Source organism: Oncorhynchus nerka, linkage group LG11, assembly GCF_034236695.1.
Source record: "Oncorhynchus nerka isolate Pitt River linkage group LG11, Oner_Uvic_2.0, whole genome shotgun sequence".
Classification (NCBI taxonomy): Eukaryota; Metazoa; Chordata; class Actinopteri; order Salmoniformes; family Salmonidae; genus Oncorhynchus; species Oncorhynchus nerka.
Window position 1 is genome coordinate 26,099,443 of NC_088406.1, and position 12,532 is coordinate 26,111,974.

The 12,532-nt window shown below is 43.9% G+C and overlaps 1 protein-coding gene across 1 annotated transcript in view; it reads right to left on the reverse strand.

Moving 5' to 3' along the window:
- Positions 1–12,082, reverse strand: part of LOC115126444 (chordin-like) — a 51,862-nt gene extending 39,780 nt beyond the window's left edge. Inside the window, exons 1-9 of the mRNA XM_065024334.1 lie at positions 11,620–12,082; positions 10,102–10,205; positions 9,705–9,831; positions 7,580–7,726; positions 6,238–6,355; positions 5,958–6,045; positions 3,536–3,677; positions 3,055–3,192; positions 2,009–2,091 (exon numbers count right to left, since the gene is read on the reverse strand). Coding sequence (XP_064880406.1) covers positions 2,009–2,091; positions 3,055–3,192; positions 3,536–3,677; positions 5,958–6,045; positions 6,238–6,355; positions 7,580–7,726; positions 9,705–9,831; positions 10,102–10,205; positions 11,620–11,779 — 1,107 coding nt within the window. The 5' untranslated portion in view covers positions 11,780–12,082. The remainder of the gene's footprint in view (positions 1–2,008; positions 2,092–3,054; positions 3,193–3,535; positions 3,678–5,957; positions 6,046–6,237; positions 6,356–7,579; positions 7,727–9,704; positions 9,832–10,101; positions 10,206–11,619) is intronic.
- Between the last annotated feature and the right edge of the window lie 450 nt (positions 12,083–12,532).

Sequence of the window (12,532 nt, forward strand, 5' to 3'; positions counted from 1 at the left end):
ACAGTTTGAGATCGATAGACAGAGTTTGAGATAGACAGAGTTTGAGATAGACAGTTTGAGATCGATAGACAGAGTTTGAGATAGACAGAGTTTGAGATAGACAGAGTTTGAGATAGATAGACAGAGTTTGAGATAGATATACAGAGTTTGAGATAGATAGACAGAGTTTGAGATAGATAGATAGAGTTTGAGATAGACAGAGTTTGAGATAGATAGACTGAGCTTGAGATAGTTAGACAGAGCTTGAGATGGATAGACTGAGCTTGAGATGGATAGACTGAGCTTGAGATAGACAGAGTTTGAGATGGATAGACAGAGTTTGAGATAGATAGACAGACAGAGTTTGAGATAGATAGACAGAGTTTGAGATAGATAGACAGTTTGAGATAGATAGACAGTTTGAGATAGACAGAGTTTGAGATAGACAGTTTGAGATAGATAGACAGAGCTTGAGATGGATAGACAGAGTTTGAGATAGACAGAGTTTGAGATGGATAGACAGTTTGAGATAGATAGACAGAGTTTTAGATAGATAGACAGAGTTTGAGATAGATATACAGAGTTTGAGATAGATAGACAGAGTTCTAGATAGATAGACAGAGTTTGAGATAGATAGACAGAGTTTGAGATAGATAGACAGAGTTTGAGATGGATAGACAGAGTTTGAGATGGATAGACAGTTTGAGATGGATAGACATAGTTTGAGATGGATAGACAGAGTTTGAGATGGATAGACAGTTTGAGATGGATAGACAGAGTTTGAGATGGATAGACAGAGTTTGAGATAGATAGACAGAGTTTTAGATAGATAGACAGAGTTTGAGATGGATAGACAGTTTGAGTTGGATAGACAGATGAAGGGAGAGAGGGATGGAGGGATGAAGGGAGAGAGGGATAGAGGGATGAAGGGATGAAGGGAGAGAGGGATGGAGGGATGAAGGGAGAGAGGGAGAGAGGGATGGAGGGATGAAGGGAAGGAGGGATGAAGGGAGACAAGGAAGGAAAGAAAGGATAGAGGAAGGAGTAATTGAGAAATGTGTAGAGTAAAAAGCATGATTGGAAATGAAAGGAAAGTTAAAAGTTTCCGCTATTTATGTTTTTGTTGTGTGTCTATGTGTGTGTGTGTGTGTGTGTGTGTGTGTGTGTGTGTGTGTGTAAAACAGAAAGAGGGGCACATCAACTCTCAGATTCACATAATTCCCACCAGATTAAAAACAGACTCCTCTTTCATCCCTCCTCCTCCCTCCATCCCTTCCTCTTTTCCTCCCCCCTCCCTCCCCTTTTCTGATCCCACAGACAACTAACCACTAACATGTGTGAGGAGTGTGCATGTCTTTTCACCCTCTCTCACTTTCTCCTTTCTGTCTCTCATCCCTCCATCTGTTCCTCACTACATGTCTCTTTACAACCCTTCTCCACTCTCTCTCTTTCTTTTTCTCTGTCCATCCCATGTGTCTATGGAGGTTTAACAGTGATCTTCAGTACTGACAACAGCAGTAGGATGTGGGGAAGGAACCACATCCATCTCAGCGGGACAGTGTGTCACCATGTCATCTGTTTCCCCCCTTTCCTCCCCCCTCTTGGCTTGTTCCTAATGTGTGTTTCCCCCCTTTCCTCCCCGCCTCTTGGCTTGTCCCTAATGTGTGTTTCCCCCTTTCCTCCCGCCTCTTGGCTTGTTCCTAATGTGTGTTTCCCCCCCGCCTTTCCTCCCGCCTCTTGGCTTGTCCCTAATGTGTGTTTCCCCCTTTTCCTCCCGCCTCTTGGCTTGTTCCTAATGTGTGTTTCCCCCCCTTTCCTCCCGCCTCTTGGCTTGTTCCTAATGTGTGTTTCCCCCCTTTCCTCCCGCCTCTTGGCTTGTCCCTAATGTGTGTTTCCAACTAATGTGTGTGTGTGTGTGTGTGTGTGTGTGTGTGTGTGTGTGTGTGTGTGTGTGTGTGTGTGTGTGTGTGTGTGTGTGTGTGTGTGTGTGTGTGTGTGTGTGTGTGTGTGTGTAGTTTATATAACATACATAGGCGGTGACATTGGCATGGATCTCTCTCAGGACGTGTTGGCGGTACTGCAGTCGTACCTGGATGGGCACCAGGGGGGAGTCTACAGGGCCGAGAGAGAGAGAGCACAGAACAAACTTAGAACCATGTCACACTGCCTCACAGCACTCCCTAGTCCCCAGTCCCAAAACAACCTCTAGTCTCTTCTCTTAGCCCCTAAATTACTCCCTAGTCCCCAGTCCCAAAACAACCTCTAGTCTCTTCTCTTAACCCCTAAATTACTCCCTAGTCCCCAGTCCCAAAACAGCCTCTAATCTCATCTTTTAGCCCCTAAATTACTCCCTAGACCCCAGTCCCAAAACAATCTCTAGTCTCTTCTCTAGGCCCTAAATTACTCCTTGGTCACAAGTCCCAAAACAACCTCTAGTTTCTTATCTTAGCCCCTAAATTACTCCCAGCAAAGGAACAAGATAGAGGCAATATAGCAGAAGCACCATTAAACTGAAAGGAGGATAAAAATATATATAATTAACAAGGCAAGTGAGTTAAGAACAAATTCTTATTTACAATGACAGCCTACTGGGGAACAGTGGGTTAACTACCTTGTTCAGGAGCAGAACGACAGATTTTTACCTTGTCAGCTCAGGGATTTGATCCAGCAACCTTTTGGTTACTGGCCTAATGCTCTAACCACTAGGCTACCTGCCACCCTAAAAAGTTCAAGTGATGAGTTGCTCCCCTACACATCCCTCTCTTCCTCCCTATCTATGTTGTATCTCCTCTGTCCCCCCCATCTCTCTCTCTCTCTCTGTTGTATCAGTCCTCCCTCCCCTCTCCATCCCTCTCTTACTTATCTGTCTGTGTTGTATCAGTCATCCCTCCCCCTCTCTCACCTCTGTGTTGTATAAGTCCTCCCTCCTTCCATCCTGCCCTCTCTCACCTCTCTCTCTATGTTGTATCAGTCCTCCCTCCCTCTCTCTCCTTCTCTCTCCTTCTCTCTCCCTATGTTATATCAGTCCTCCCTCCCTCTCTCTCCTTCTCTCTCTCCTCTCTCTCCCTCTCTCACCTCTCTCTCTATGTTGTATCAGTCCCTGCAGTATGAGAACAAAGTGAAGGTTATTCTCTGTGTCACTCAGAGTCAGCATGGCGATGCCTCCCATCCCAGAATGCTCCTCTTCTGAGGTCAGAGTGGAGCTGAACGTCTCTGCGGGGTCACACAGATATCACCCTCGCATTATAAACACACATAATGTATATACACATGTATATATACACACACCACCTTCTTTTCACTGCAGTCGGTTACTGAACGTTTGTCCTTGTTGAAATGTACACAAATGTATTGTACTTTGTATCCCTCCTTTACTCAAGTGGGTTAGTTTATTTTGGCAGTTACTTGTACACATATTCACATAAATCCTACCTCATGGAAATATTGAGACTACTTCTACCCACATTTAAACAGATACACAAACACACTTTCATGCACCCACAAATACCCCCCCCCCCACACACACACACACACACACAAACACACATTCACTCACCTGCGAACAGTGCTCTGTGTTTGATGATCTTTCCTTCGATCACTTCCCGTCTACCGGTGGCTGTTGTCATAGTAACCCGAAGTTGTTCTGCCTGTAGCTGTCGCACGTGGGATTGGGGAAGATTCTTCCACACTCCACAGATCTGAAACACATTTACACACACAGGTGACCACAGTCACATGTTCTTAGCCAAGGCTGGGGGTTTGGGTGTGTGTGGTGTTCTTATCCAAGGCTGGGGTTTGAGTGTGTGTGGTGTTCTTATCCAAGGCTGGGGTTTGAGTGTGTGTGGGGTTCTTATCCAAGGCTGGGGTGTGAGTGTGTGTGGTGTTCTTATCCAAGGCTGGGGTTTGAGTGTGTGTCGGGTTCTTATCCAAGGCTGGGGTGTGAGTGTGTGTGGTGTTCTTATCCAAGGCTGGGGTGTGAGTGTGTGTGGTGTTCTTATCCAAGGCTGGGGTTTGAGTGTGTGTGGTGTTCTTATCCAAGTCTGGGTGTGAGTGTGTGTGGTGTTCTTATCCAAGGCTGGGGTTTGAGTGTGTGTGTGGTGCTCTGCCATAGTTACAGTTTACAACTGACTCAAAACAGCCTGCATGTGCTTTTTTTATTTCCCTTCAACACACACACACACACACACACACACACACACACACACACACACACACACACACACACACACACACACACACACACACACAGACAGACAGACAGTTCCATCTGTGGAAAAGATCAGCCCGTTGAGACTCTGGACTCTATCTCAGCCCCAGGCCACAAACAACGAACCCTCTGGAAAAAAACATTTGCCCTAGAGGGGGAAGAAATGTGTCGACGGACACACACCTCATAACTCACAGTCCAGGATAATCTCCTCTTATAATTATAAATGTGCTTCGTCTCCTTCACACGGGTGATGTCACACACTAACCCCCCACCCCCTCCTCCCCCGAGATGATCTGTGCCAGCAACCCTTCCCCCTCCCCTGGCCGTCTCAGGGCGGTTTCACTTGACACTTGATAGGGGCATTTGTCCAAAAAATAATGGGTACATTTTTCTAGGCCTATATTTAGGGGTCCTGAATTAAGTTGTTACAAAATGTGATGATGTCACGTGTGTAATTTGGCTTGTGTGTGTAAGTGTGTAAGTGTGTGAGTGTGTGAGTGTGTAAGTGTGTGTGTGTGTGTGTGTGTGTGTGTGTGTGTGTAAGTGTGTAAGTGTGTGTGTGTGTGAGTGTGTGAGTGTGTAAGTGTGTGTGTGTGTGTGAGTGTGTGAGTGTGTGAGTGTGTAAGTGTGTGTGTGTGTGAGTGTGTGTGTGTGTGAAAGTGTGTAAGTGTGTAAGTGTGTGTGTGTGAGTGTGTGAGTGTGTAAGTGTGTGTGTGTGTGCGTGTGTGAGTGTGTGAGTGTGTAAGTGTGTAAGTGTGTGTGTGTGTGTGAGTGTGTGTGTGTAAGTGTGTAAGTGTGTGTGTGTGTGAGTGTGTGAGTGTGTGAGTGTGTAAGTGTGTAAGTGTGTGTGTGTGTGTGTGTGAGTGTGTAAGTGTGTGAGTGTGTAAGTGTGTGTGTGTGTGAGTGTGTGTGTGTGTAAGTGTGTGAGTGTGTGAGTGTGTAAGTGTGTGAGTGTGTAAGTGTGTAAGTGTGTGAGTGTGTGAGTGTGTAAGTGTGTAAGTGTGTGAGTGTGTAAGTGTGTGTGTGTGTAAGTGTGTGAGTGTGTAAGTGTGTGTGTGTGTGTGTGTGTGTGTAAGTGTGTGAGTGTGTGAGTGTGTGAGTGTGTAAGTGTGTAAGAATGTGAGTGTGTAAGTGTGTGTGTGTGAGTGTGTAAGTGTGTAAGTGTGTAAGTGTGTGAGTGTGTGAGTGTGTGAGTGTGTGTGTTAGTGAGCGCAATCATGAGTGTTTTTTTCTGTGTGAAAGTTGTTTGTGAGAATGGCCCCATGCATTATTATTTATTTATTTATTTATTACAGTAATTAAGACCTGATTACCCAAGCAATGTTCTGAGAACGATAAGACAACGCTTTGACAATGCTGTGAGTGTGTGCGTGTATGTTTATTATTGCAGGGTGAATTATGTCAGGCCAGTGAGAGTTTGACCGGAGAGTCACAGAGAGAGAGTGTTTATCGTGGAGCTACTTAATCTTTCTCTCTACACACAAATACACACACTTGCACACTGAGACCCACACTCACACTCACACACATTCACAGACAAACACTTTCTCTCCCTGTCTTTCTCACATTCACACACACACACACACACACACACACACACACACACACACACACACACACACACACACACACACACACACACACACACACACACACACACACACACACACACACACACACACACACACACACACACACATAGACACACAACAAAAACATAAATAGCGGAAATGTCTACCTAGGAACAGAGAGAGTTCCAGTCTCTTACCATGTCTGAGTCTCCCTTAGGGGCCTTGTACTCAAACGCAGTGTTTCCATCAGAATCAAGGAAGACAACCCTGCTTGGTCTCCCGATCCTAGGAGAGGAGAGAGGGAGAGTGAGGACAGGAGAGAGGGAGAGAGGGAAAGATACAATTTTAGAGACTAGTTATTACTAATGATTATTACACGCTTATCGTTTATTTTTTGTCTGTCTGTGTGTGTGTGTGTGTGTGTGTGTGTGTGTGTGTGTGTGTGTGTGTGTGTGTGTGTGTGTGTGTGTGTGTTACCTCTGGTAGGTGATGGAGAAGGTCAGGCTGGTTCTAGTGAGAGAGAAGCGTGCCCGGGCCACACCACTGGAGCTGGGTAACCAGGAGTCTGTCACTCCCGTCAACACTGCTACAAAGTCTGGACACACACACACACAGTAAAGTAAAGATGTAAATCAGAAAGACTGAATGGAGGAACGATTTTCTTGTTACGAGGGCAGTGAGAGTATATGTGTTCCTTATATTTGTTATTTTTTTAGTCTAACTTTATTTAACTAGGCAAGTCAGTTAAGAACAAATTCTTGTTTTCAATGACTGCCTAGGAACAGTATATCCATGTACTGTATATCCATGTACTGTATATCAATGTACTGTATATCCATGTACTGTATATCCATGTACTGTATATCCATGTACTGTATATCCATGTACTGTATATCCATGTGCTGTATATCCATGTACTGTATATCCATGTGCTGTATATCCATGTACTGTATATCCATGTACTGTATATCCATGTGCTGTATATCCATGTACTGTATATCCATGTACTGTATATCCATGTGCTGTATATCCATGTACTGTATATCAATGTACTGTATATCCATGTACTGTATATCCATGTACTGTATATCCATGTACTGTATATCCATGTGCTGTATATCCATGTACTGTATATCCATGTACTGCATATCCATGTACTGTATATCCATGTACTGTATATCCATGTACTGTATATCCATGTGCTGTATATCCATGTACTGTATATCCATGTACTGCATATCCATGTACTGTATATCCATGTACTGTATATCCATGTACTGTATATCCATGTGCTGTATATCCATGTACTGTATATCCATGTGCTGTATATCCATGTGCTGTATATCCATGTGTTGTATATCCATGTACTGTATATCCATGTGCTGTATATCCATGTACTGTATATCCATGTACTGTATATCCATGTGCTGTATATCCATGTGCTGTATATCCATGTACTGTATATCCATGTACTGTATATCCATGTGCTGTATATCCATGTACTGTATATCCATGTGCTGTATATCCATGTGCTGTATATCCATGTGCTGTATATCCATGTGCTGTATATCCATGTACTGCATGTATAATATGTGTGTGTGTATTTCAATTGCAGGTAGCCTAAAGCAATAGACCAGTAACCGAAAGGTTGCTGGTTTGAATCCCTGAGCCGACAAGGTGACCAAATCTGTCGATGTGCCGTTGAGCAAGGCACTTCTCTCTGCTAAATGGCTAAATGTCAATGATGTAAGTCCATGCATGAATGTACAATATTGGTGTTTGTATGCGTTGGGTCGTGCGGGTGAGTGTGCATGCTCACCAGTACGGCTCTCCCCAGGGGAAATGTCCTCGGAGCTGAGGTATGAGCGGTCATTGTAGGTCTTGTGCAGGTCATCCTCTTTCTCCTTCTCCTGGAAGTACTCGAAGCCATCAAACATTGCCTCCACTTGCTTCCTGTCCACATCGCCTGGACAAGCACAACACCCAGGGACACAATGTGTGAGGCGGGGGGATATTTAAACACCTACAGGTTGGCATTACTTTAACATGAAGTAAAGAGAATAACAGAAAATGTTGAATGAGTGAAACAGCTAGAAAGAGTGAGAGATACAGAGTGAAAGAGTGAGAGTTACAGAGTTACAGATTGAGAGTTACAGAGTGAAATAGTGAGAGTTGCAGAGTGATAGAGTGAGAGTTACAGAGTGAAAGAGAGGAGAGTGAAAGAGAGGAGAGTTAAAGAGTGAGAGTTACAGAGTGAAAGAGTGATAGTTACAGAGTGAAAGAGTGAGAGCTACAGAGTGAGAGACTGAGAGTTACAGAGTGAAAGAGTGATAGTTACAGAGTGAAAGAGTGAGAGTTACAGAGTGAAAGAGTGAGAGTTACAGAGTGAAAGAGTGATAGTTACAGAGTGAAAGAGTGAGAGTTACAGAGTGAAAGAGTGAGAGCTACAGAGTGAGAGACTGAGAGTTACAGAGTGAAAGAGTGATAGTTACAGAGTGAAAGAGTGAGAGTTACAGAGTGAAAGAGTGAGAGTTACAGAGTGAGAGTTACAGAGTAAAAGAGTGAAAGAGTGATAGTTACAGAGTAAAAGAGTGATAGTTACAGAGTGAAAGAGTGAGAGTTACAGAGTGAAAGAGTGAGAGTTACAGAGTGAAAGAGTGAGAGTTACAGAGTGAAAGAGCGAGAGGTACAGAGTGAAAAAGTGATAGTTACAGAGTGAAAGAGTGATAGTTAGAGTGAAAGAGTGAGAGTTACAGAGTGAAAGAGTGAGAGTTACAGAGTGAAAAAGTGATAGTTACAGAGTGAAAGAGTGATAGTTAGAGTGAAAGAGTGAGAGTTACAGAGTGAAAGAGAGGAGAGGAATAATTCTAAAATGCTGATCCAAAATTCAGACAAGTGTTCTTTCAGTCATTCCTAATTCTCTCCGTCTCTCATTTATCCCTCCATCTTCTTCTCTCCAGGTATCTACTCCAATCCCTCGTTGGAGCACTGCTGGCTTGTCTGGGTGCCACGATAACAAGGTTTGTTTGTTAGTCCAAGGAGCGGAGGAGGGTTGGCAGTGACACTAACATGCAATCCCAACAATGACCTGCTCTTCCACACCACTATGTGTCCTGATGTCAGGACATTTCAGCGCCTCACACACTAACACACAATCTGACAGACAACTCACACACACTGAAGTACAGACACACTGAAAAGCATACTGAGAAACACACACACACACACTACGAGACAGAGACAGACTATTAGTCACACACACATCATCATCAAAGTGTCCAGACATATTTCTTCAAGACCATCCACTTTACTCCTTGACTATTTCCTTTACTTCTCTTTGTCCCTCTCATATCCTCTCTTTCTTTCTCTCTTTCTGGCTCTTTCATGGCCTTATTTCCCCAGTCCTCTCTCTCCCTCCATAGGGCATGCTCTAAGGATTTTGTGTAGTGTCAGTCTCACCTCCCTGCATTCCACTATACTGTATCCTCAGGTGCACCAGAGAATACACACACACACACACACACACACACACACACACACACACACACACACACACACACACACACACACACACACACACACACAAACGTGCAGATAGACATACCATTTTTCACCACTTAGACAAACACACTCAAATCTTTTTAACATTTAGACAAACACACTCATACTTTTCTTAAAGACACAACCACAACACACTCCCACGTTTTTCCCCAAATCACCACCATGACACACATTCATGAAAATGTTGAGAGTAGGCAAGACAACCAAGCCCAGACCTGCTACTGATCACCAATCAGCCTCTCTAGAGAACAACATAATACAACTAACTGACCTAGAAGGGGTGTCCACATACTTTTATATATATAGTGTATGTAAAGATGGAGAAAGAGAGAGAGAGAGAGAGAGAGAGAGAGAGAGAGAGTTAGTAGGCTAGTAGGGGTTACCTTTGGGGCAGGTCTTGCAGCATTGTCCAGGTAGCAGCACTGGGGCATCACAGCTAGGCTCAGGACAGTCCCGCTTGACGTTCTTACAGCTCACCTTTCCCAACACCTTACCCTTACGACCCCTTTGCTGAAAAGAATAGATAGAAAACAACAACTCTTCATCCACACTGACCTCAATTCTGTATCAAACAGGCCTGATGATATTTGTTAAATGGGGTCATTTTGGGGGCACTAAGATAAGGAGATGATTTTGGTAATTGATTTGTTTATAATTCATTAGTTCATTATTTGATGTCCTATTTCTGTCCGTTGATAGTAAAAGGCCTACATAATGGATCCACTATCCAAGATTGAAATGTACTCTACTAGGCTTGTTGTTATGAAGGGTGTTACTTACTGTCTCACAGTAACATTTGACACAGTGCATGACCCCAAACGGCTCCCCGAGGTCAGGGTGCCAAGTGTCCTCCAGCGAATAAAATCTTCCTCCGAATGAACATCCTGCAATCAGACCAGAAGAACCCATTTAGACAACAATACACTGACAGGTGCTACAGTCCACATCTAAATGTAAAACTGGTGAGTAATGTGGTAGCCAGGCCTATGCACTAGACAATGGGATGTGTACTGGGCAGTTCGCTGCAAAGTGAAAGACTGCATATTCCCACAATGTTGTCAGACAGAACGACAAAAATAGTATTCTGTGCAGCCAGACTAGATGTTTGATAGATAATTCATTTCGCTGGTTGAGTGGATTGACTGGATACCTATTGTGTTCCAGAGCTCACAGACCCATCCTGTTTCATTTAAACGGTGCAGGGGCCCTTAAATTAATATAAAAATACCATTCACACAACAAACACCAAGCCATTTGGATAGAGAAATACAAGGAATGCCTTTTGGTAGCCTACCAAGGGCTATGTAATGGAAACGAATTGACGTGTTTGGTTTCGAGTATTTCAAATGATTGGAAAAGTGGTATTAATAAAAGTATTGCATTATAAAAAAAAGCTTGGATAAAAATAGCCCCAGGGACAAGTGTTTGGCCACAACCCTCCCCTGCCGAGCTCCATATGGGTGTATTCCTCCTCCGTTTCAAAAGTCGCTGTAGACCGCGGTCACCTTAGCCCCTCAGGCCCACCACCGCAGCCTGGAGGTGAAGCTCCCGGGTTCCAAGTTCACTACTGTTGATTTGATATTGTGCGGTTGCCGTAGCTGCTAACAACCTGGTTCGCATTATTCTTTCATTAAGTGACTACACTTTAAACAATCGAGTCGGGTTAGAGTTAGACAGATCACCAAGCTTTCCCGCACAACTCACTGCAATATAAATCACTGCTTGGCACAGCCAGAGTAGGACACTAAAGAACTGCAGTAAATGGAATGGAATGTCGATTGATTACAGTTTCCATGATTGGATAAACGTTATTAGTGGCAGTTGTTAATACACTGCAGTAACGCCTTGACTTCTCACTCCCATGGTCTCAGTAGGCCTAACAAGCAGTTTAAAGCCCTGCACGTGAACCAGATGGCATTCTCAGTGGTTATGACTAATATGTTTTCTGCAAAGTTGTTCATGAAGTAACCATAACAGTGTGCAGGTTGAGGAAGATGCAAGAAAGAAACGATTGGGACGATAATAAGGAGAAGATGTTTGATGCTGTGCAGTCAGACACTTTGATATACAAAATGATACTTTAATGACGGTCTTAAAAAGCTATAGACATATCAGGCTATACATTTAAACGTATATTTGGCAGATTAGCAAACGAGCAATAGGCTAGCCTATAGAGCTGAGCTGCCCCTGCCAGAATTCAAAACGCAGCAGGCGTCATTATCGGCAATTCTTTGAATTCAGAAATTCAGCCTGAAAATAAATGACTTTGACTGAAATAGAAGAGGCATCTTGGCTCACCTGACATGCCCTTGGATGTGAAAGGCTCCCTCTCCGACTGGATGGGCAGAATGGGAGACTTCAGCCGTGAGGCCAGTCCAGAGTGCAGCAACGCGCAACTCATCACGCACATCAAGGAACTCAGCGCTCCGCGAGTCTGCATATTGGAGAGGGGCAGCATCTATTTTCCTTTTTTGTTCTTGAAGCTTTCACGTAAGTTGTCACTCCAGTAATACACCTTCCCTAAATGAGCATGAATATGTTAGCATTCACGTCACCAGATAGCCTATTCGTTGATGGTATTGAAGTTATTCCTATTCAGAAATAAAGTCTCCCAAGTTAAGCGAGAGAGAAAAGCAGAGAAAGTGACGAAAGAGTTTGGAGGTTTTCTGAGGCAATGACTGTACCCAGCCCAGAAGCGTATGTCCCGTCCGTGCGGGTCCCTTCCCACTTTATACTTTCCCTGGCACTTGGGGCAGGCACCGGCAGGGAGGGGTGAGAAATAAAGGAGTGGTTGGGGTTAGATGAACGTCCTATACCTATAGCCTATACCGCTATCCTAATGCCATGGAAAGTGTGTCAGAACACCTAGTGAAAGAAAGTGGAATCTTCAAGGCTTTAGCCTACAGTAGGCGAGGGAGGAATGTGTTTCTGTGTGTCTGTGTGCAGCATTTTCTCTATTTATACAACTGCGTCTGGAGTTCAGACCTAAGTGACTTAACAGAAACAAATGAACATAGTTTGAATAGTTAATGCGACGTGTTTCAATGTATGCTGGTCCTCTATCACAGAATGGCCTTTTTTATTTAGCTATTTATTTATTTTGTGCCATATTAACTTCAGCTTCGAATACCTACCATTCCTACCTGAACAGTCATGCGTTTGTGTGGCCTATTTGTAAGCCAACGGTTCGATTGGACTCCTATGTCGTTAT